At 44.3% G+C, this 24,736-nt stretch overlaps 2 protein-coding genes across 5 annotated transcripts in view; one reads left to right on the forward strand and one right to left on the reverse strand.

Annotated features, from left to right (window-relative positions):
• Nucleotides 1-2,588, reverse strand: part of LOC309589329 (peroxisomal membrane protein PMP34) — a 51,832-nt gene extending 49,244 nt beyond the window's left edge. For both annotated transcript variants that reach the window (XM_082309361.1, XM_082309362.1), the window contains exon 1: nt 2,385-2,588. In XM_082309361.1, coding sequence (XP_082165487.1) covers nt 2,385-2,494 — 110 coding nt within the window. In that variant the 5' untranslated portion in view covers nt 2,495-2,588. The remainder of the gene's footprint in view (nt 1-2,384) is intronic.
• Nucleotides 2,589-2,924: 336 nt separating this feature from the next.
• XPNPEP3 (X-prolyl aminopeptidase 3) lies at nt 2,925-24,685 on the forward strand. 3 transcript variants are annotated; one of them, XR_014228083.1, is made up of 12 exons: nt 2,925-3,118; nt 4,857-4,973; nt 7,505-7,912; nt 9,698-9,900; nt 10,770-10,832; nt 12,201-12,314; nt 14,745-14,830; nt 15,486-15,669; nt 17,186-17,306; nt 18,125-19,266; nt 21,014-21,325; nt 24,135-24,685. XR_014228083.1 is itself a non-coding variant. In XM_082310858.1 (10 exons), the coding sequence occupies exons 1-10, from the start codon at nt 3,058-3,060 to the stop codon at nt 18,289-18,291; spliced, it is 1,524 nt and encodes a 507-aa protein (XP_082166984.1). In that variant the 5' UTR covers nt 2,925-3,057; the 3' UTR covers nt 18,292-21,001. The 3 variants fall into 3 exon arrangements, 1 of the variants encoding a protein (XP_082166984.1); XR_014228084.1 differs by lacking the exons at nt 21,014-21,325; nt 24,135-24,685 and having other exon boundaries at nt 18,125-18,417; nt 19,078-21,001; XM_082310858.1 differs by lacking the exons at nt 21,014-21,325; nt 24,135-24,685 and having other exon boundaries at nt 18,125-21,001.
• Nucleotides 24,686-24,736: the final 51 nt, after the last annotated feature.

Here is a 24,736-nt window from a genome sequence, read left to right on the forward strand (position 1 = left end):
GAAAAAGCAGGCATGACTAAAAGGGATGTCAAAACACTTTCCAAACATAATCATACACTAATGTATGCTTTCTATACAGAGAGCATCTGTATAGAAATTAAATACAGCAGCTAGACAGAATAAAGGTTAGAAGACAAGTGCAGGAAAATAGATAAGACTCAAGGTTTCTGATGCAATAGTAACAGCTAGTCAGAAATAAAGCATCCCATTCTGGCTTTACGATCAGTTAGCATCATTTAAGTTAGAATCACTAGCTTTAAGAAAAAAAAAAACAACAAAAAACAAACAAAACCCAAATCAATCGTCAGAATTTTATTGAAAAATTTAATGATGGATTTCAGTATCATTTAGTCACTATTCTGTAATCACTCACAACATTATCTTGGTGACTAAACCTATGTCTTTTAGATTAATACAGATAAGCCTGACAGAGACATGAGACTCACCGAGTTTATTTCCACCTGAAGCCAGGCCGTGCTAAGTTTCAAGCAGTTTCCAATGAATGAGAAGACCCTACAAATGCACTTAATAGTCCTACTGCAAACAGCACTACTACGGAAGGGAAGAGGGGAATCCTCCAGACTTCCAGTTTGATATGAAAAGTAATCTGGCTACCACTCCAAATATCCCAGTGTATAACTTACCCAAATATTTACTACAAATATGTGAAGAAAACTGGAAACCTTAAGAGAGCTATAGGAGGTTCTACTCCGAAATATTTTTTTAACTTTGGAGATGAAGATATCCAGTGAAGACTTTACATGGAACAAACATTCCACAGTTCAAAACCTAATTTTATACTTATAATACACCCTTCTATTAACCAAATACAAACTCTAAAAATTAATCTGGAAGTTAGAGCCCTCCCCGTTAACACGGAGAAAGTTAGAATCAGATGATCACCTTCCCAGTCCCTAACGCTTTCTTTGGCCAAAAAAAGTCAGTGTTCTTCTGATCCCTCCCACAATACCCTGTTCACACCTTCGGAGTTACTCAACAGAAGAATGGAAGTAACCTAGGGCGAGGCACTGAAATCTTTTACACAGTAGCAAAAGGAACTAAAGACCTGCAGTAGGATAAAATAGACACGCACCTCCTTCCTATAGGCACAAGTGCAGCTACTATTGGTACTGGAAAACCAAGTGAAGTTAAATAGGAGTGGTTTTACAATGATGCTAATATTCAGATGCGTAAAAAAGTTTAAAAATCACTGTAAAAAAACCCAACTGAATAGTTCATTGTAACCATCTTCTTTATACGACATACTGCACAATGCCCGTACTTATATATATGCACACAAAGCACCACTAGTTGTTCAACTAATTACAAGTACTATACAGCAGAAAGTACAATTAAAATACTTTCAGATTAAAATTTAAAGCAAATTTTCTAAAACAAATCCCAGTTTGTCACTAGACAGAATCTTTTTGTTTCCCCTTTCATAACAGGCGTATCTGCAAAAACCTTCCTCACTTCTCACAGTCCTTTAGAGTAGCTACGAAAGCCAAGCAGAGGTACCTGGCTGAATACAGGGGTTCTGCGAGTTCTCTGCCAGCAGCAAAGGACCTCGACCCTTTCCAGCCTGGTGCTTTTGGGCGCCCAGGGTGGAACCCAAGGATGTTTTTATATTGAGAAGCATGTGCTACGACAGGCCACACATGCACAGAAGACTACGTGCAGTGTAAATAGCGCACATCTGAAGTGCCTCACAGGGGAACGAGATTTCAACTAGTTGATACATGAAACTTCAAGAGGCAAAACACGTTTTTGGCCAGGAACCGTTCCACGTGCTAAACTGTCAGGTATTTTATGCTTTTGGGTACCAGGATGTAAATCAACGCCACTCACCTCCCCACAAACTCGGCTCCTTTTAAGACTGGCTAGCCAACTGCTGCATAATGAGAGAATTAGCTCGGTAAGTATTACTCTGGGGCTTTCCAGCCTGGAAAGCCGAGCCACCGAGATGGCCGGGGGGCAGGCTTTTGCAACGGGAATAGCCAGAGTTTAAAAAAAAAACCAAAAACAAACCAAAAAATAACAAGTCTTTTTAAACGCTCCAGTTGTAACCCCGGCGCGCCCTGCGGAGGGAGGGGAGGGGAGGGAGGCGGCAGCGCACCGGAGCCGCTCCCCAGCGCGGACCCGCCAAACAGGCCCGGGCCGGACCCGCAGCGGCGACAGTCCGCGACCCCCTCCCCCCAACCCCCCTTCCCGGCCACGCGGCGGGGCCGCGCGCCGACAGGTGCCACCCCCCGCCCCTCCCCCTCCCTCGCTGGCGAGACACGCCCCCTCCCCGCGTCCCGCTCGAGACACCCCCCCCCCTCCCCCCGCCCGCCGCCTCCCCTCGCGGCCCCTTCAACCGCGGCGCGGCGCGGCCCGTGACCGACCTCTCCACCCACTCGCGGAGGAAGGCCAGCTCCTCGGTGTGCAGCAGGCCCGGGTTCTGCTTGCAGAGCCTGACGAAGGCCCGCAGCTCGCTCAGCTTGCGCGCGTCCATGGCGGAGCGGCGGGCAGGCGGCGGCCGAGGCTCCCTCGCTTCCCTCGCCAACCGCCGCGCGGCGCCGTGGAAGCTTCCAGCCCGCCCCGCCCCCCGCCAGGCCCCGCCCCCGCCCGCCGGGCCCCGCCCACCCCGCGGCCTGGCCCCGCCCCGCCGCCGTGCAGCGGCGGGAACGTTCTAGAAGCGGAGGTGGCCGCTGAGCGGGCGAATCCCGCCGGGCGCGGCATCTTCCCCCGCACTCCCCCAGCGTTGTCGCTCGCCCCCGCCCCGCTGTCGGGGTCCCGCCGCGGCCCCGGGTTTCTGCTCGCGTTTCCCATGCGGGCGAGGCAGGCGGCCTCCGCGGGCGCCTAAGCCGGCGTGGCGGCGCTCATTGGCGGCGGGGAGGGGCGGGTGGCGCCGGGCGCCCGCGCTCGTTGATGGTGTCAGCGCGCGGCGCCGCGGCGCGGGAAGCCCCCGCCATGCGCGGGCCGGGCCGGCGCGGGGGGGCCGGGGCCTGGCGGGCGCGCGGGCGAGCGACCGAGCCCCGCCGTAGCCGTGTCCCGCGGTAGCCGTGTCCCTCGGACATGTCGCGCCTTCCGGCCCGGAGGCTCGCCGCCGCGGCGAGGGGCTGGCGCGGCTTCTCAGGTCAGAGACTCCTTCTCCCCTCGCACGCCTTACTTCACCTCACCGGTGCTGCCCGGCTCGGTGCCGCCGGGCCCTGCCCGCCCCTGTCCAGCCCGCCGCCCCCGGGGCTGCCGTGACTGGCTGCCCGGGGCACGCTAAGCGCTACCGCCGCTGCGAGCCCCCCCTTCCCCCGGCGCGGCGGCGGCCCTCGGGGCCGGGCGGGCTGCGGGGCCGCCGCCCCCGTCCGTTCCGCTGTGGGGGCGAGGGAAAGCGGCGCTCTCCGGCGAGGGAGCCGTAGCCCCGGGCACGGTTGAATCCGAGGGGAGAAGGGCTTATTATTTGACAAATAAAACAACGATGTGGAAAGCTCCTTGTTGTCTTCAAAATATCGCTTTGTTTAATGCCGGTTGCGTTCTCTTTGTCTTGTTGCAAGGTACCCTGTTTGTCTTCTGTGTAGGTGGAGAGGAACAGTGAAAACCCTCTCTTTTTAAACTGCACAAAAAGCTGTAATTGTATTTCACTGCCTGGGTCTCCAGACTGTTACTCCAGTCAGTCATCACGTAGTGAACGCTTTATGATACGACCATCAGTTGTCATGCATAAGTAATCTTCAATTAGTGGCTAACCATACTGGCTCCCACAGAAAATCCAGTCTATATGTTCTGCTATAAGTCTCTTGAGTGTCAGCTCCCTGAAAGGCAGGCAGCTGTTCTGCTTGTGTTATACTTGCTTATGCTAGTGGAGGGTTGATGATCGTTTGTGCTAAGAATCCAGTACCATGCCATGGCAGCATGAATTCATTTTGTAGTAGGCACCTGGTAAGTGACATAAAAGAGAAACAGTTTCCAAAACATCAGCTGGTGGATGTTAGGAAAGTGATTACCATCTCCTTGCGTGTGTCTGATGGTTTGCATCTCAGCACAAGCCATTCTTCAGCTGCAAAAGGCTGTGACTGAGAATTCCAAAGTTCGTAAAGTTTGTGGCAATGATATTTAATTTTAGCTTTTGTCTTATCGTGTACACCCCCAGCTCCCAAATGCGCACTTGTAATTCTCTTTAAAACTTGTCTGCTTTGGCTGTGCGTGGATTTGGAAGTGGGATACGTAACCGTATGCTTCTGAGGAACTGTTTTCAGTTTGGCTAATGCTACTGTCAAGTAAGTTAAATACATAAACAGGGACTCAAGTATCTTTCATGCAGGAAAAAAAGCACATTGCTGTATAAACCTGTGCTATTTGATCGTTTCTTTGTGGCATTATTAGTAAAAAAAAGAACTGGAAAGGCCTTGATAACTCTGTAATTGTTCTAAATGAGTGGTATTTTTTGAAGACGTAGTCAAGAAAAGATGCTATACAGGTGTTGTGCTTCAAGCCCTGCAGTGTTTGAGGGGAGCAAGGGAGGGAGAGTGCAGAGTGCACTGTGAACACCAAGTGTAGAAACTGGGATGTGCAAACCGACATAGCTTTCTGGGGTTTCTTGCTCGATTGTCAGGTTTAGCGTATGTTAATTTCTTTCAATCTGTTTTATGAATATTTGATCATTAGTTGAGTTATGTGCACATTGTTTCATAAACTATTATGGTACACAACAAATTGAAAAGTTCAGGAGGGATATTTATGTCATACAAGGTGAACGAATGCTACTAAGAGTGAGAAGACTGGAGTATGAGTGTGTGTGTGTGTATGTATATATATATAACTGCAGTTTTCTAACTGGAAAGGTCTTTTACCTTGACATTGTGCATTTTTTTTTCCTCTAGTTTGCAAGTCATGTGCTCTCCGAAGATTTTCCATCCAGCCTGCCCAGCAGAAGAAAATTCCAAACCGGTATTTGGGGCAGCCCAGCCCCTTCACACACCCACACCTTCTCAAACCAGGTTAGGTTCAGGCTCTCTGTGAGCCAATCATTGGTATTCTTTCTTGTCTCTGTTTTGCTGAGATGTCTAGGAGAGAGTATTGATTTGCTGCATCATACAGGTGTCTGTGATTTCAGCTGTTTATGATTACCTTCATTAGGCAGTAATTATATTTAGTAGTTCATTTCCTTGTCTGAGATGATGCTGATTCCAAAAATAGGCTTCACGTGTTAGCTTTTTACCTTTTTTCATGGGGTGCTCAGTGTCAATGACTTCAATACAGCAGACCTTTCATGGCAGTGGCATCTTGGGAGCTCATTGTCCTGCAAATGCAATACAATTTATATTAAGGGGGAGTCCTTTGTGCAAGCTGGACTGCTAGAATGCTTCATATCTAATGTCTTGCGGGTCACAAAATAAAGGTGTCATTCAGAAAGGGAGATCAGGGAGAGACTTATTAAGAGATGGACACCACTTGTGTAAAAAGCATGCCCCCTTCAGAAGAGTATTCGGGCTGTGAGGAAAAGAAGAAAAGGAGACTTGTGGCTATAAAGTTAGAAGGTAGTGATGAAAGAGAAGCTGAGGTTGTGCAGTTTTATGAGATTAATTAAAATAAGCATGTAGGTATGAAATGACCATGATTAAATCTAAAAAAAAAATTGGAAGTAAAAATATATTCAGGAATATGTCCAGGGACACATTCTGGTTCTGTGTTCTTTTTCCGTAGATAGGTATACAGAGAGAACAGATGAATGTATAACCATGCACTTACATATTTAACTGTAGAATAATTCAGGTCAGAAGGGACCTCAGGAAGTTACTAGGTCCACCCTCTGCTCAAAGCTGAGCTAACTTCAATATTAGATCAGGTTGCTCAGGGCACTGATTAACAGTTCACAGTAAACAAGGCTGACACTTTAAAAGTACTCACAGCTGAAACACTGGAGATTAATTCTAGCTAGTAATTTTCTATTTAATAAAGGAGTGGTGTTTTCCTTAAAATAATACAACATCGTTTTATTGCAATTATTGTTTTAAAAAGCAAATGCCTTTAAGACAAAGAGAATTTCCAGGCCTTGCAGTCAGAAGACAAATGGGATTCCCATGTTCCACCCTACTGCAGCTTCTAAACTTCACTGGTCTGTTTGTGATAGAAAGTTGACTGCAATACAGTAGAGCATAGGAAATTTGCAGTATAATATTGCAGAAATGTGGGGTCAGATTGCATTAAAACAGTTTCTGTGTTCTCTGTCATTTCTAGATCTACAGCGTAAAATGAATTTGGTGGTTTTGGTTTTTTCCTTAAAAAAAAAAAAGACTCTTACACCAAATAGGTGTTGGGGATGTATTGTGTTGAAAAGGTGTGACGTTTAATGCAAATACAACATATGTGATTTCCTTAAACTCTCTTTTGTCAAGGAAAAACATTCTGTATAGAACTTCCCCCTCCCACCCCACCCATGCAAGAATCCACTTACAGTACAAGTCAAGTTTCAATTTTTGTTCTAGGATTGTCACTGTGTAATACATTAAAGAGGAAGAAAAGATTATGAAAGTAGAAAGTTAACAGTATGAAAATGCAATCTATGTTAAAATAGAGTATTAGCCAAAATACTGATGAAGGCTCATGCGTTAATTTAAATCATAGTTAAGGAGTCTCACATTTTTAAAAATACATACTTAAGCTGTTGTTGGTTGTTCTTTCAACTTCAGTCTGGTTCTGGTGAGTATCTTGATCACTGTACTTCATATCCTTCGTGACTGGAGCAGTTTAAAATGTACTTTCATCTAAGAGATCATTTGTTTAGTTAGAGTCATTAGGAATATAGTATTTAACTTTGGAAAAATCCGAATCGTTAATTATTGAGAAAAGCCACATCTGCCCTGGAGAAGATTCGTTCTCTTAATTGGAGTTTGCCACCAGCCTGCGGTTTGTGGTTTCTTTCTGCCTGGAATCTTGTGACTGGTTAGACTCTGCAACCTCTGCGTTTCTGCCTGATCTCCCGCTATCTGTAACACTCAATCCGCCCATTATGCTTTAAAACTAGTTACTTTATGAGTTGACTTAGTGTGTATTTGAATAGACATTCTAGCTTTATCTGAGGAAATTAATGCTCAACTTCAGGAGGTAATCTTCTGTTCAATGTCCAGATGCTGTAAATCCCATCGGTTTTCAGCAGTCAAAGTCCAGTTTGCCTTGCCCCTTCCCCTTTTTTTACATGTCTTTCTGAAAACACCCATCTGTTTTGGATGTTTGTCTAAAACTACCAGGTTTTGTGATTTCTGCTTTTGCACAGAAACACATGACAGAAAATCCGATTTGTTAAAATAAATTTCTGTCTTTGCATGGTGGAGGAGCAGATTGAGTGAGGATGTGCTATCGGCATGGAAGCTGAAGAGATGCATGAGCGCGCAGTGGAAAGGCTAATGAGGGATCACAACGAAGCCATGCATATGAAAAGCATTAGGGAGTAGGCAGGAATCGGGCATGCGACTAGTAGAATATCACGAGTGCCTTGAATTTTTCTATCTGGTTTGTTTTGTATTCGTAGGAGAGGTAACGCCAGGATTGTCACAGGTGGAATACGCTCTTCGCCGACACAAACTGATGGCATTGATCCAGAAAGAAGCCCATGGCCGGGATGGATTGGACCACACAGTGATTCTGCTATCCAACCCCACGTACTACATGAGCAATGACATCCCCTACGTTTTCCACCAGGACACTAACTTCCTGTACCTCTGTGGGTTCCAGGAGCCTGACAGCATCCTGGTGCTGCAGAGCATTCCTGGCAAAGCGCTGCCCTCCCACAAATCCATACTTTTTGTGCCCCGGAGAGATCCAAGCCGAGAGCTGTGGGATGGGCCTAGATCAGGCACGGATGGGGCAATTGCTCTCACAGGAGTAGATGAAGCTTACACCATTGAGGAGTTCAGGCACTTGGTGGCCAAGCTGAAAGGTAACAAAAAATGGAGGGGGAATAAGATGAGATATCATTTGCAGGCTCTGAATGGTATGGGTTTGGAAGGTGGTCTGTGACACCAGTTCAAGACTGTCATGAACTTGGGGAGGTGCAGGGGGTATGACAGTACGACAAAGGCAGTTGGAAGTTCTTGTTAGCTTCTTGAGGGTCACCAATGGAAATGTAGTTTCGAAAATAATAGGTTTTCCTCCCCTCTGAATTTCTTGTGTACCCATGTGAATGCCAGTGAGCACATCAGTGAACCGTAAGGAAATTGCAAAACATGTTACTGTTTTAGTCATATCTTTTCGCTGACAGAGCCAGAACCAGATGAAGTATAGGAAACTTGAAGGTATCTTATTTATTGGAAAACGATCCACACAGGGAGGTTGTTAATCCACTCACCTTTTTTAGGTAGATGTTGACTTACTCTTGAAATACAAACATTGCTGTCCTTTGCATGTGTTCTTCTGCATCTGACATCACCATGTAGCCTCAATACTTATAATCCAGGGTGAACTTAAATGCATTATAAAATGAAGCTGAAGGCTTATGACAATATAAAAAGGGCAAGTGCTTGGGGGATTACACAAATAAATGGAGTGAATTCTGCAGTCTTAAATACCATCTCGGATTCTAGTTATTTTGTTTCAAAAAAGGATATATTGAAAACAGAAAAGTCACAGAAAGGGCAACAAGGATGATCGAAAGTACAGAGTGTGTGTGAGATACATGCTGGGCAAACCTGCTCAGTTTGAAAAAGAGAAGGTAAGGTATGATTGATGTCTATGGTTATGGAAAGCACAGAGAGAATGAGTAGGAATGATTAGTTGCTATTTTTCATAATTTTCAAACAAAGGGAACACTGAATGAAATGATCACATGGCAGGTTTTGACACCTTTTAAGTTTTAAGTTGTAGATCACTCATGGAAGGTTTGGAATGTCGAAAGTATAAATGGATTCAGAAGTTTTTAGTTCCGTGGGGAAGAGGTCCACGAAAAGCAGTTAATCAGTTATGAAGATGCAGCCTTGAAATAAAGAGACCAGAAACGGGGAGGATGTGCTAAGGGAAATACTCTTTCATAAGTGCGCAGTTTCTTAGAGACTTTTTTTAAGTACCTGCTAGTGGCTACTGTCACCAAAGAAGGAGGGCCTAGGTGGACATTAGCTGTGACTCAGCATGGGTTTTCTACTCATTCCCATTTAAAATGCTTCTGTGGGGAGAACGCGGGTGCTAACTCTGATGTTCTAAATAAATTTCCACATAGGTAAGTATGTTTGTCCTCAGTAAGTTCATCTTCTCTGAATGGCTGAAATAAGCAGTTGTTCCCCAAAGATACTCTGAAGCATAGTTGGTAATCACCCTGATTCCATGCGACGAAGGTAAATTGCCTTACAGCATCAGGGGGGACAGGCTAAATGAGAGAACGATTCAGAACATGCACCACTTAGCTTGCACAAGTGCAGCTTTGATACACAAACTCTGAATGGATCTGTGCAAGATACATATATTCAGTGATGATCGTAAAACCCAATATTTGCACAGAAGTGGGGATTTGTCAAATCTAACACTATGAATTGATAATCTTCCAGATTTTGAAGAGATTGCTAGTATCCTGTGGCAGTGAAAGTGTCTATATGGTCTGTAAATGCAGATTCAGAGGAAATTAATTTCTCAAATATAGCAACAGATGTAGTTTAGGAGGAGTGAGTTTGTTCAGTGTGGGGAGGACATTTCTACATTTATTTTTGTCTGTGTCAGCTCTTGTTTTGTATTCCAGGTGAGTCAAACATTGTTTGGTACGACTTGACGAAACCAGTGCATACAGAGCTGCACTCTGACTACATGCAGTCCCTGGCTGAGATAAAAGCTCGGAACAAAAACCACATCCAGGGCATCCGACATCTAGTGCAAAACCTTCGGCTGATCAAATCTCCTGCAGAGATTGAAAGGATGAAGATAGCTGGACGGGTGACAGCAGAGGTATGGGGTCGTGTGCTCTCCAAATGAACTAGTGCATTCCTTTTAAGAAGAAAGGGGAGAGGGCTGTCGATGGGGTGACGTGGGTTGGAAGGATAGCTTTGGTCTAATCTGTTACTGAACTGCTGTGTCTCAACCATCAGCTGGGCTTAGCTCCCTCCACATGACAAGGAGAAACAGGAAGACTGCTTGGACTACCAGCTTCTCTCAATTAGTGTAACTCCAGCAAAGACAAGCCAGCAGCTGTTAGACTGTGTTTAAAAGCAATATCTATTCAGGAACAGGGGTAGTCTCCTCACTCTCTTCCCAGCTTCCCTTCTCCTTCCTCACACCATTTTCTTTCCCATTTGTCCTGTTGATTTTGAGGAAAACAGGATTTTTGTGAACGCGTGCCCTGTGTATGTCTCCGTATTCCCCCTTCTCTCCCAAATACCTTTTGAACTCATTGGCCAATTTTAAACAAATCTGACAGATACCTCAAATGCAATTATGTTTTTGTAAATATTGTTAAAATAGTTAGCCAAATAGAAAAGGGAGGCACAGCTTGTCTTTCTCTGAAGGAAAAGCTACATAAGGCACTCCTAATATATATGAGGGAATCCACAGGTGGTAAAATACCAACCCATGGGATCAGCTTTAATCGTCTAATTCTTTTTCAAAAACTAGAGTCAATCAGCCCCTAAATACAGTTTCACGGGCAACAGAGCTTAATTGGTTCTAGTCTTGACAGCACTCTGCATTTTCAGCTGCCTCTGGTTCCTGTGTTCTGGGCCAGCTCATTTTAGGACTTCCTCAAAAGACAGCAGGTAAAAAAAAAAAATTGCCCCAAGTTCAGGCTCCTTTGCTAACTGAAAGGCCCTTCCTTTTCATAGGCTTTCACAGAGACAATGTTTGCCAGCAAATCCCCAGTGGATGAAGCCTTTCTGTATGCAAAGGTGAGTACTTTGTGGTTGGAGGTAAGATAGAAGGGATGGATGTTGTTTATCCTTCCAGGAAACTAGAAATGTCAGATCTCTCTATAATGTGCCTCCCACTGTAGCACATTTCTCCTTCACCCAAGTCTTGTGCTTCCTAGGACGTGCGGAAAAGTCAGTGTGAGGAATTCTTCAGCTGCACTTGCCATACCCTTATTGAAGGAACATAGTGGTTGTCTAAGCTTATCTGCTATTGATATCTTTTTCTACTGTATTTAAATACAAAACCTGCTAAACAGTCAGAGATATAGTTATTATCTTATTCTATAATACAGGTCTATTGTACAGAATTTAAGTAGTTATAACACCTATTTGTAAAGCCTGCTACTCTTGACTCTAGCCTCTTACTACATCAGATTGCACAGCTATCTTGAAGCAGTGTAGACGGCTCTCAGATACAAAATAAGGACTAATTGGCCTGCACATTTGGTAAGGAGTTTTGTAAGGAATTGCAGTGAGATGCCTGTTTGAGAAACATCAGCAGCATTTGACCCTCTGTTATGACATAGATGGGCCTGTGCTGACGTGGCACTGAGCAGTAGTACTGACTTGTAAAGAAAATTATTTTAATTAAAGTGTATTTTACAGATCAATTTTTCATTCCTGATCAGGATCGTAAAACCTACTTTACTCTATGTAGGCATCCTGGAATGCTCTGTCCCATGTGGTTTTGGTAATTATAGAAAGACATGTTATTAATACATTAAGGATATAGAGGGTCTTTATAGATATAAGTTTATTCATTTCCATGCTTTCATCAGCTTCATCACTCAAGAAAGGTAAAGATCTTGAGGCTTACAGTGCTTCCCCCCCCCAAGGTAATGCATGCTTTCAAACCTTCTTAGTTCAACAAAGTCATGAAACTAGATACCTAGATACTACTGTAAATATGCTGGTACTTTGTAATTTTAAAAGACAACAACAAAACATGACTGTTGTCATGCTGACATTGAGGATCTTTGAAAATTCGCAAAGTCGTATAGCAACTAAGAGCATCACTTTATATAAGAACAAGTCCTCACCTGGATTTATCACAACATAATGAATCTTTGATACGCTATTGAACAGCTTGCACCAGAAAGAGCTTCCATGAGACCAGATGCAGGCTTAAAACACTCTCTTAAAAAGTGGATAGTTTGTATTTTTTTTCCTCCAGTGTTCTTGGACAACCTTCAAGGCTGCTTTCATTTAGTGAACTCACTTTCCAGTTTCACTTTGTGTTGTACAAATTAAGAAAACAGTTGTAGGACATGAATTATAATAGCCTCAGGGCAGTTAATCACCTGAATCAGCACTAACAGTCTCCTCCTCTCTGAATTGGTATTCCAGTTTGAATTCGAGTGCCGGGCTCGTGGTGCTGACATCTTGGCATACCCCCCTGTTGTTGCTGGTGGCAACAGATCAAACACTTTGCACTATGTGAAGAACAATCAGCTCATCAAGGTAAACCATATGCTGTCCAGTAACTTAAAATGCAGTGCTTTGACACACTGTCCCCATATATGTCCTCTAGCTGCTCTTTGTTTTGACTGAAGAGATCAAAACACTTAAATATCTATTTTCAAGTGAGCAGGAGAAAGGAATTCTGCCCTGATTAGTTTTACTGTCAGTGACAGATTAACTTCACTCTGTCTAGTCTCTTTCTCTCCTCTTTGCACTTACTGCAGTATTTTCTGAACAGTGGAAGGACTTGCAAACAAGCTTGCAAATAACTTCATTTAGCGAGCATGTCTGCTCCCACACCGTGTGCAGCAGTGTGCAGTGCTGGGCGGGTTGCTAACCTCACAAAAGAGAGGGACCGCTGCAGCAGGCAGAGTGAAGGCACTGTGGGGGGCCTTCTGCTGTTACTTGCATTGCTTAGGTTTGCTTTGCAGCATACGGTGCAATAGGGCATTCCTGTTCTGATGAAGCTGAAAAGCATTTTGGATTCCCACGTAGGTCAGTAAAGCAGGGAAGGGGAACACGAAGGGAAAGGATCAACATTGAATGTTGAGAGGTGGATTAGGTGGCTGTAGGTTAATTAACATGTCTTGTCATATTTTGAAGATTCACATTATTGAATTGAACCTTCTCCAGTTTTCCTGACAATACACCTTTAGATTCAGATAAGTATTTTCAGGAGAAGTATTCCCCCACTGCTCTACTCACGATTCACTTTTCAGAGGAGCATATTTTTCCTCTGTCTTAATGCAGGATGAAACTTTCCCACTAGCATTGTCTTTTCTTGAAGCTGGCATGCTAGCAGACCTTGAAATGATCTGCAGAGACATACATACAAAAGATATGACAGGCTGCTTTTGGCAGAAAGAAGCCTCCTTTGTTGTATTGTCATCCAAGGTCAGGCACGCTCCTATAACTCCAGTTGCTTCTGTTAAAGTTGTTCAGTTAAATGACTGTCACTTGTTTTTTTCAAAACTGTTAAGTAGGAGGTTAAACCCGTAAACTTGACTCTTTTCCTTTGTGTGCTACTTCCTACAGATCTTGTTGCCAAATAGGCCAACAAAGTGTCTAATTTAGAAGGTATCTGAAGGCTGCTTATGGCCTCATGTGGGCTTCATTCAGTCTGCCACTTGGTATACTCAGCTTTAAAGAACGAGGACAAGATGCATGACATAAGGCACTTACTGGACAATCAAACCACAGGCTGAATTCCCTTAGCCAATAAATTGTTACTTAGCTTGTTTAATTGCTTGGAAGAGGGCAGGTGCTATAATTTCATATTTTACTTAAAGAATTGAACCAGCAATTCTGAAAAAGTTAAAAATACAGTTTAAATGGGTAGCTAATGGCCTGCCTATTCAGTGGGATAGTGAGATCTGCTCGCTGCTAGTTTATCTACTGTGTGTTTGTGGCACTTAACTGTACACAATAATAGTAGCTAGCACTGGAAGTAGTGCTAGCAGTGAAATTCTACTTCTTATTTTTTCCCTTAACATGCTTGAATTATTCCTTGTCATTCCACATCATGGCTGCTGGCACAGTCACGAATCTTTGGAGTGAATCTCTATAAAAGGCCTTGGATTACATGTACTGTAAATCCATAGAGAATTTAATCCAAACTTTTTACAGATCTCACTGCTCTATTTGTTGTTAGCCCCTTTAAGGAGGGAAAGCAAGGCAGTGATTTTGTGCCTGGCCCTTTGTCTTTTTTGCGTGGCTTTTTGGAAGATGTGCAGTCAGTGATTTAATTGACATGGAACAATTTTGCTGAAGTGAATTGGAGGATCACATCTCCAAAAGTTTTTTCTTCATCACTAGATAGATTCAGAAGTATATCTTAGAGCAGTCAAGAAAGTCCCAGGAGATAACAGGGAAGATGGTACAAGCTATTCAATAGTGCATTTACACTAGTGATACTCTGTCAGAGAAGTGATTTTGCTGGGTTCTCCTACCTTGTGACAAGGCTAAATCTTTAGCTGTTAGTGATCTTGTGGGTAGCTCAGAAATCTATGTTTTTGTTGCAAAACCCTTCTGTCTCAGTCGCTAGCAGAGAACTTCTAGTGAAAGGAGTCACTGGTGTAGTTTGCTGGAGTAAGCGATCCAGGTGTGAATGGCACTGATGTCTCAGAGCGCAGAATAGTTCAAGGAAAAAGTCTTTTTTTTACTCTGAAGTGTTTGAAAATCAGTGTGTTAAGAGTTCAGGCTGTAGATAAATGTAACAGTTAGAGACTACCTTGCAGAGAAACAATCCAACTGGAATAGCCTATTTATAAACAGTAGCACCTGGGGTGGTGTTCTGCAAAAGGAATTCACATCTCTGCAGCTGCTTTGCAAAAAGAAATACATAATCTCCTTTCCTGCTCTCAGATAGAAAAATCAATTCAGTTAATAGCTGGACTAACCCACAGGGCATTTTTTCCTGTTATTCTTCAGGATGGTGAACTGGTCTTGCTAGATGGTGGATGTGAGTCGTCCTGCTACGTAAGTGACATCACACGTACCTGGCCTGTCAATGGAAGGTACGCTGCAATAAGACTGTTTTGAAGAACTTTGAGAAGCTCTTAAATAATTGATGGATTGAGTATATGTGTGTTTAATCTCTGTGTGAGTAGTTTTAACATGTCCCATTCTGTGGTTCTTCAGAGTAATCAAATTATATAAACTAATCTTTCAGCATGAGAAGCTGTATTCCCCACTGCCTCATTAGTTACTACATGAATGTGTGTGATTACTGCTATTTTCAGCTACTACAGCCTTCTTAAAGTGCGGAGAGGGCTTTTGTGCATGCAGCTGTGACTGACTCTGTGTGTAAGAAAACAGGAGTGTAGTTGACCTGTACATGGCTCTGTCAGTTGTGAATTTGCTGGTGTGATGTCCCTGTGATTGTGTGTTTGCTTCCTGTGTGTTTTGGCTCAAGTGCATTGTTTTTCCTGCAGTGGCTTTGCCTTGCTTTGCTTTGGGGTTAGGTTGTCAGCTGAGAAACCCTGCCTCTACCCAGTGTATTGAAGGGCATGTTGCAGTGATGCCTTGTCTGGCATTTCATATAAGGAGCAGTTGCTTTCCTTTCTGACTTTCCCTGCTCCAACGTTGAACTGAATCTGCCCCCAAAATAGGTTCTGGATAGAGGTTTAACTGTGAGAAATGTCCTTTGTTCCTTTTCTCAATGGTTTTCAGGTTCACCAAACCCCAAGCAGAACTATACCAGGCTGTCCTGGATATCCAGAAGTCCTGCCTGAGCCTCTGCTCCCCAGGTGTGAGTCTAGAAAATATCTACAGCCTCATGCTGAGCCTTATTGGGCAGAAACTGAAAGAGTTGGGGATCCTAAAGAGCAGCATCACTGAGAGCCACTTCTTCAAGGTACTTGAAGTTTTTTTACTCCGGCTTCCCTGCACTAGGCCTGACTGTTTTCTCCTTGGGTTATGTTAGTGGCTTTAATTTGGCTCAGGAATGTGCTTTAGAGATTAATCTTTTAATTGTCCCCACTCACTATGCTTTAATTCATGTTGTGGACTGGTCTCAGCCCAGGACTGGATTTTTCTCAGAAAAGGCTAAACTTGAAGATGTATTTCAACCATTCAGCGTACAATTTGGTCTGAAGTAACCTCCCGGTCTTATATGCGCATAGTGTGAATCTGTGTTCCTCAGTACTTGCTCCTTCACTCTGCAGATCCATTCCCATTGGTCTGCACTACTTGTTAATGTAGATGCAGCTTTAGAGTACAGACAGTCTGAAGGGACCTATAGAGGCATTGGTACTAACTCGTAATTCTGGGTCCAGGGCTGGCTGCAGGCAATTAGTCATAGTTTTGTGATCTGTTTAACATAGTATAAATCTGCAGTGCCACCAAAAGGTGCAGCCCATTATTCTCAGTTATTCCACTTGCTGCCTCTTCTGCACCATTTTGTGTCAGTATTGGGATTCACAGAGCTACCTGGTGAACAAGACTGGGAAACCGGCCTGCCTTAGAGCTGAACTTGCAGATAAAATAGGATCCATTTGCATTTAGAGAAGTTTATCTGGTCCCACTCACTGAGAACCTGCATGATTGCTGATGCCCATACAAGAAAGATGGCAGAACCAGGTGGCAGAACTACCCCTTCGGCAGCAGGACAGATTTCTGCCAGATTTAGTTGTCCTACAGTGTCAGTGCAATAACAGCACAAGTTCTCGCCTGCGAGGGGAGGCTATCATGCCAGTTTCTCTCGGCAGGCGGCAGCACAGTCAGATGAGACCAGCCTCTGCCTGCAGCTCACCTCCCAGTGAACGTGAGGAGCACGGGGCAGAGGAGGAATTAGCTCTTTGATTCCTGCTGTCAAGGAGCTCCGCTCTGGAAGGAGGGGGATTAGGATGGTGCAGGGGGAGGCGGTGTCAGTGCCCTGTAGACGTGGATTAAAATCCTGCTCTAGGTGCTGAGTGGAATCGGCACAGCATCCACTCTGTCGTGCATAGGAGACCTCTTTGCCACATCACGTAGCAGCTGTATCAGCTGCTGCCGGTTGTCAGGGTCTGCTGATGGGAGCAACGCAGGGCTTGGATGTTTAAGGGATGGAAAGGGTTGGGGCAGCAAGGCTCAGTGAGCTGAAAACCGAAGTCTTGCATGACATGCCGAGGTGGGCATGGGCTTGGGCTGTTCTTTTCAGTGACGGGGAAAGGCAGTCTGCAGTATGCTCATAATAGTCACCTGGTACTAGTGGGTTTTGAGGGCCACCCAGTTCTGGTAAATAGAAGACAGCCCCTGGTGACCTAGTCATGGCAGTAAGATTTCTAGTTAAGCACGTAACTATTCTGTCTCTTCTCCCCATCTTTTGTTTTGGAACAAGAGGTTGGGCTGTGTTTAACTGCCTCCGTGACACTTGTTTTCTCTTCTGCTAGGCTGTTCGAAAGTACTGCCCACATCATGTGGGCCATTACTTGGGCATGGATGTTCATGATACCCCAGATATATCCCGATCGCTCCCACTCCAGCCAGGCATGGTGATAACCATTGAACCAGGTAAAAAGATATGCAGTCAGTGGTGGACAAAAACATGCAACACTGAGGATAACAGTATTGCTTTCACTAGTTAGTTGGTCCCTCAGACCAAAGCATTCAGGTCTTTTCTGGTGAAATTGAAAATGATTACAGTATTGGAAAACCTTAAGTTATTCCCCTCCCAAAGTCATTACAGTATTAGAAAACCCTATTTCCCTCCCAAACACAACCAAGGTAACAAACTGTGGGAGTAAACTCTCAGACAGTGATTGAGTGCAGTGCAGAGAAGCAGGGTCAATTCACTCGTGCTGTGTTCTGTGTTACTGTGACTAAACTACTACCAGTCACTGGTAGTGTAAGTCTCAAGCATTGCAGTCTGCAGTTACAGGCATTCACAACTTAGCTTTGCAAATTAGGCATTTCACGATGAATCTTTCTTTCTGCTTGTCGCTGGATTTGGAGCTGTCAGCTGGAAACTGATATTTAATGCTTGGCTCTTCTCTCTCTCTCTCTCTCTCTCTCTCTCTCTCTCCAGAACATTGTTAAAATCATCATTGTGAACATAGTATTGAGAGCAAGAAGTGCAGAAAGCCCAGCTCTAATTGTGGAAGTTCTTATTAACATGCTAGTTGTCTGTAGCCACTGAGGGATGTTTTCCTTTCTTTGCCCACCAACTGCCATGAGTGAGGGGAAAGAGAGTAGCTTTCCTTATTAAATATTTTCAGGATCAAACTCGTGTTATGTTGCTGAAAATCCAACCCTGCTCTCATGGTGGTGCAGTAAGGGAAAGGTGGTGTTGTGGAGAGTGTTGTGTGTTTTAATTCCCTTCCTTCTTTCAGGCATTTATATACCTGAGGATGACATGAGTGCCCCGGAGAGGTTTCGTGGCATTGGTGTGCGCATTGAGGATGATGTTGTGATAACAGAGGATGCGCCTCTCATCTTGTCTGCAGACTGTCCCAAGGAGATCTACGACATCGAGCAGATCTGTGGCCGCAGCTCATGATGCCCCTTCTCTGCCTCTTTCATCCTCCTCAGGAGACGCAGACTTCAGGAATGCAGATCCCTGAAGCTGGCTGTAGTTGTCAAGTGACGGAGAGTGTGGACAGTTGATGGCTGTTTCCAAGACTAGGTGCTGGGAAGTGGAATGCAAAAGGCTTGGGTACTGAGGGATGAAAAAGCAAAGCAACCTTTTCTGTGTGCATTTTCCTTCTGATTTGATTAGTGCTGATGTTGAGCTGTTGTAGGACATGGGGGTGGATTCATCTCTCTGCTTTGTGGATCCATCTGTTCTGGTGCCCTTGGAGGGATGAATTTTGTCAGTGCGACCAGCAGGGCTTCTCCCTGGTGCCTCTCCAGATGCATAGGTGCAACTGCTGAGACTCGGACCCCGTTTTTCCCCCTTTAGCAGTAGTTTCACAACAGTCAGGTTTTAAAAATGAAGCTTTGATAAATGCTATTTTGGGGGAATAAAGTGTGTCAGACAGCTTTGATTTTTATAGAGCCCTGGAGGGAGGGGTTTTGGTAGTCAGGAAGATGGGTTTGGTTGGGAGGTAGTTTTATCTGAAGCCTGTGGAGAACACTTTTAGTATTTTAAGGATAAGGATGTGTTTGGGCCTTGTTCAGGCATATGCAAAACAGGCCAGGAGGAGGAAAAAACATCTCGTCTGGTCTTTCAGCTTATTGGAGTGTTTGGTAATTTCAGAAAGGACAGATAGGACTCAGGAGGTTGGACGTTCCCATTCTCGCTGTCTTCCACATTCCCTTCTTTTTACCCCAATGTCCATTCCAGTCTCCTGTTCTGAGCCCACCTCTATCCTGGGAACCAGGGCCATGTTGGCTGTGCTGGACTCCACTGGTGAGCTGCTGGTTGTCACCTGGATGTGAGGTGTCTGACTCTGGGACAGTCACAGCACCTTTCTGGTTTATGCTGTAAGTGCCAGCAACTTCAGCAGTGTATTTTTGAAGAGTCTGCCCTATGGTGAGTCTCAAGTCTTTATATGGCTTTTATATGGAATTTAAAGTAATTTTCCTTTTCAAAACCCTGAGGGCATGATCACAGCTGCCTTTTGGGTTTTGCCAAGTGCAGTCAGTAACTAACGCTCTGTGATAATATTTTTGAGGCAGCTGCAAATGTGATTAGGGGCTAGGATGGATGAGGAGTAAAGAGAAGAGTTGTCTTGCCTCAACATCAGCCTACCACCCAGGCCATTGTACGCACTAGTAAATACACCTACTAGAGGCATACGTGGCGTCTGTGTATTTACTGAAAATATTTTGACAATCAGCTATTTAACATGTCTGAAAAATGCCTCTCTTCAGTGCATCTCCTTTTATTTATGCTTGCTGTTGCATCACATCATCTTACTTCCTTTCTGATGGTAGCTTACAGTATTTTTCGCCTGTTATTCTCAATTTTCTTTCTTTTTCTCTTCTCTTTCTATATTGTCTATTTTTTGACCCGCTATAATGTCACTGCTTCCTAATCCATTTTGCTTTCTAATCAATGTCACTGCATCTTCCCTGGTTTGCCCTAATTCCCCCGCAGTGAATGCAGTCAGAAGCATGTGGAGAAGGTAGTTAGGGTTCCCGAGTTCGACCTCCGGCTCTGTTGCTGTGTTACCTCTAGCAAAATCTGGGGTTTTTTGTCTCTCTTTTTTCTTTCCCGGGTTTCATTTCACTTAGTGAAGGCCAAATGGACAGTGTCTTGCATCCCTCGCTGCTTTTAATGGGAGCTGGGTGCATGCACTGGGATTTTAATTTGACACTTGAAAAGCAGCCAAGACATGGCGTAATTTTGTTTTTTAAACATGACGAAAAGTAAATGCTTTTACAGAGTTTAGTGTATCAAGTTTCACCTAGTTAAGAGAATCTGCTGATCTTTGTTGGAAACCTTTGTTAGATGCTCAGGCGTTACAGCGATACGTACAGTGTCAGTTGTTAGAAGGAAGTCTTGTTAAGTGTGGGCACAGAACTGATGAACACTTTTGATGTTGTTCTGATCTGTTAACACGTTTGTTGTTCCAATTACACCTGTTAGAGCCATCTCAACTGGGACAAATCTTGGATTTTGGAACTATGTAAGCAGCTTAAAATAACATTAACCTGAGAGCTACATGTGTGTGCTGATCTGCACATCTGCCGGTGTACCTAACAGAGTTAATAATTGTACTTACTGTAAATAAGCCTTTGAAATACATATTAAAAAGTTATTTTTAAAATAAAACAATTTGTAGAAAGTCATTTCTCAGGCCACCGAATTGCATGGCTGTTGAACAGATATAAGCACCTCCAGAAAGAGCATTATTTTTCAGGGAGATTTATAAATTATCTGTAACCTATCTTGGACTTGAAATAACATTGTCAAATGCAGGCACACACTAATTCCTACTCCTCTCAAGAAAATCCTGCAACTTGCAAACACCAATCTCGGGAATGTTGCGGATGAATGTTTCTGTCAGTAAAGAAGTGTTTGTGACTCCGCTGAGTGGGGAGTAATGGATCTGCTAGGCTTCCTGTGCTGCACCACGTTAAGTGTGCCTTATTTAGGCTGTGCATTGCTCCGTATTCTGTAGTTCTTCCACAGTGTTCAGCCATTTCTTCAGCATAAACTGCTGCTAATGTTTTGAATCTGCTGTTCCATGTAAAGAAGAGTGCATTTTGCAGAATGCATTACATTTGAGTCTTATCGACCTACATTTTTGAAGGCCTTTTCTCGCTTGTTGCAGAGGTGCGTAATCAGAGTGTCATCGGGGACCTACACACAGGCTGCAGCGTCCCTTGAATACAATGAAATCCATGAACATTTTCATGGCCTTCATCGAGAGACTCTAAAGAATCCCGTCTCCGGCTGCACATGCCGGTGGCGTACCTCCCCAGTCGCCAGTCCCATGCTGCCAGATTTACCGTCTGTCTCTGCCACAGAAGAGATTCCTCGCTCCAGCCACTTGGGTGCAGGAGCAGCTCTCAGCGGCAGCACAAGTTACCAGCTGCTCGATGAGGGCGTTGGTGGGATCACTGGAAGCGAAAGAGAAATTCAGGTATACGCAACTTCACTTGGGGAGAGATTTTATTGCAACTATGGCACAGGTCTTAAGGCCATCAGAGCATGAGAGAAGATGAGAGCCAGCCATCCCTATGAGAAGCTGCTTTGCTTTCAGAGGAAGCCCGGGAGGCTTTTTTTTTGGCTTTCCCATTTCACCTTCTACCAGGGGCCTGCTTTACCTTGCAGAGAACTAGTTAGTAGTAAAATCCTGTTGTTAAAGTAGTCTGAGCAGAGGTGCTAATAATTTGCAGATATGTTTCTGTCATCAAAGTGGAAAGAAAGGTGGCATTTAACACAATTTGGCATTCTGTCTCTGTTATCTGTGAAAAATACAATATGTCTTTCCTAAAATTGCACTCATTATTTTGCGAAGGAACCTGATGGTGTAGGAAGAAGCAAACTGAGGGAGCACATAAAAGAGAATGGAGATGGAGGTTTTTGGGAATGTACAAGGCAATAGAGAAGATTCAGGAGAAGGGTGTGATTTGGAGCTGTGGGGATGTGCGCAGGTGGATGTGAGAGCAAGGGGAGAACAACGGGATACAAAATGGCTATTTGGTATGTTGTCAGAGTGGTGCAATAGCTCCAGGAAACTGGTTATGTGAACCAGGAGACCCTGATTGATTTGTCCTACTCAGGAGGAGGGAACAAAGGAGTCAGGTTGTATTGATGAACTTGGTCTTAACAGTTAGTTTAATTATTTCTTTTAAAAATCGATAGAATTATCATATGAGGAAGTTTTCTGCAGTTTCATGTTATTGAACATGTGTCATATTTTAAATAATGTGAAGGGGAAAAAGTATGTTTCTAGGCAAAATCTTCATTATGATGGAGGGAGCAAGGCTGAGGTTACATGCTCTTATGCTACCCAAATCACTGCTATGGAAATTTAGTAATTACTCCCAGGAGAATTACCATAAAGCAAAAAGAGTTAGGGTTAAACTTAGAACAAAATCTATATGAGATAAATGACAAAAATGCTTTAATTATGATGAGATGCTTAGTACTTTGTGTAATTGGATAACGAAACTCTGCACTGCAATAAATTGACATTTTTTGATTTCTTTTAAACTGAGTTGTCTAGAAGCCTATATAGGCATCTCTTCATTAGTATGCAGATCCAAGCTGCATTTAAGTTTATAATTTTCTGAGATCATTACAGCATCTCTGCTATATGTGCTCCCTACATGCATGCTCAGCCTCTGCTTGATTAAAAATCATCATTTGGACATTTTCAAAACGCTGGCTCTAGGAGTGGGTCTGAGTTATAAAATTCATTATATTTCAGAGGTGTAACAATAAGTAACATTTTAAAGCGGGATTTATAACCAAAATGGATAGTGAGACACAGTGGGCTCCATGGCGCTCAGTTTCTCCCCTCAGCTCCTTTCGCCGCCTTGGAGTTTGTCTTGCTGTCTTAACTGGCTGCCAGCTCTGAGCCTTCCTCGCTAGCGGCAAGCGGAGCAGTGAACTTCTGGGACAAGTTATGCTTCAGCCCACCCGGTTGTTTCTCTGAAGCACCACCTGATATTTGGCTAACCAAACCGAGACTCTTCAGAAGGTGGGCAGAAAGGAACAAGGAAGAATTTCCAGGTCCTCCACGCGTGTTACCTTCTCTTGCTGACTCATGCCGCGTATGCCTTTTTAACTGCCATGGCAGAGTTATCCATTGACAATGGCAAAGAAAAAAAATAATTCCTGCCTGGGTAAGCCACATGACCAGATCTTTGAGCAATGAAAAAGTAAACGAGAAAGCTGGTTGTAGACCCAGGAGTGAGAATGGCTACTGGAGGGTTCAAAATGTTCCTTCCCCTTGGATGCTGGGGAAACACGTAACGCTGCGGGAGCGATGTGCAGTCTCGCTTTGGGAGCTTCTTGTGAACGATGGTCTCAGATGTGCTGTGATGGGCCAGAACTGACAGTGGTTGAAGCTCTGTGTTGGTTTTCTCCTCTCAAAACCGTGAAGAGCCTGTGGCTTTTTAAAGGAATCCCTTTTTGTCATGATTCGGGCAGGCATATCATGGCAGTAGAGGTTGGGAACACTCAGCCTGTGGTTCAATCATCAACTAGAAGTTGGCATTCCAGCAAAAACTGGTTGAAATGCAGTTCTTTCTAGGGAAATAGGCTCACTGCATTTTTTTGTCAGTAAACTGGACCAATATGAACAATATTATGTAAAGGGAAGAGAGGGTCAGCTGCTTTTCATTCCTAGGCAGAACGAAGCTTCTGCCTCTGTCCACTTTTGAGAGATTAATGCAAAATGGGCTTGGCCACTGATGCAAGTTAAGATCAGTCTGACTCTTTTACCAGGAAATAGTTAGCAGATGTCTGGTAATTTCTTCTCACGTGAATCTTTTCCTCAGAGAGGCAGTGCTTTAAGTTTGGGGATAATATACTCTGTTTTTCCAGTCTAATGTGCACACAGAGTGCAACATATAACATCAGTTTTTCCTATGGGAGCTACAAGCAATACCTCTGTAATTAATAGTATTGCATCTTGGTTGTGGACATGTTAGCCGGCATTGTAGTCATTCAGAGAAAGCGCAGCTGTTAATGGTATAGAAGGGGTGGAGGTTTAAGCTTTCTCAGTGCAGGTCTCTTGCCGGGCTACAAAACCAGGCAACTGGTACTGCCTATGAACACCCTTTCTTACCTCCTTCTGGCAGACCGGTCATTTCTGTTTAGTGGCCTGGGTGAAGTTCGTCATTTGTGTTGCCATTTCTGCGCTGTCGTCCTAATGTGCCATCAGGATCCCGTTTTGATCTAGTAACGCCTTAACATTTTTAACGTTGCCCCTTGGATAGGCAAGGTTGGATATGGCATCAGGGATCAGGAGAATTCCCATCGTGGGATTGAAACCGCTGTGGCGCTGCTCTGGCTGACTCCTCGCACACCGTGCATACGCTCCCTCAGCCCAGCTGCACGTCTTCTCCTTCTCAGAGGGGCAGAGAGACGCGGCTCTACCGACGGCTCAGGAATCTCCGGTCCTCGCATCCCCATGCAGCTGCCCCTGTCACAGAGGCCTTAAATCTCCAACTGTCCTTCTAACTATTCCCCCTCCAGACTTGTAGAGGTACCAGTCTGCAGCCGAAAGAGCCGTAGCCTCCGGTGTGCTCGTTGCGCTGACCTGTTTCTTGTTGTCAGGTTCCATAAGGTACCGCTGAGGTTCCTGTGATGCATTGCAGATATCTGGTATGTATGTTGCTTTCTAATTTATGCTTTACCCTGTTCTTTTTCCAGGAGATGAGCTTTTTAACAGCTACATGGATGTTACTGTGGTGACTGTAACCAGGCAAAAGCATACAGTTCATATTGAGACAGTTCTACATTTGTGGACTCGGGTACAATTAAGAGATTTTTAAAGGCACGCTGTATTTTTTGCCCTTCCCTGCAGAACAGAGAGGTT

Source organism: Platalea leucorodia (genome assembly GCF_965183815.1).
Source record: "Platalea leucorodia genome assembly, chromosome: 4".
NCBI classification, from domain to species: domain Eukaryota; kingdom Metazoa; phylum Chordata; class Aves; order Pelecaniformes; family Threskiornithidae; genus Platalea; species Platalea leucorodia.

Coding starts and splice junctions, on each gene's coding strand:
- XPNPEP3 (XM_082310858.1), top strand. CDS start 3,058: ATGTCGCGCCTTCCGGCCCGGAGGCTCGCCGCCGCGGCGAGGGGCTGG. Junction 10,833..12,200: donor AAGCCTTTCTGTATGCAAAG/GTGAGTACTTTG, acceptor TTGGTATTCCAG/TTTGAATTCGAGTGCCGGGC. Junction 14,831..15,485: donor ACCTGGCCTGTCAATGGAAG/GTACGCTGCAAT, acceptor AATGGTTTTCAG/GTTCACCAAACCCCAAGCAG.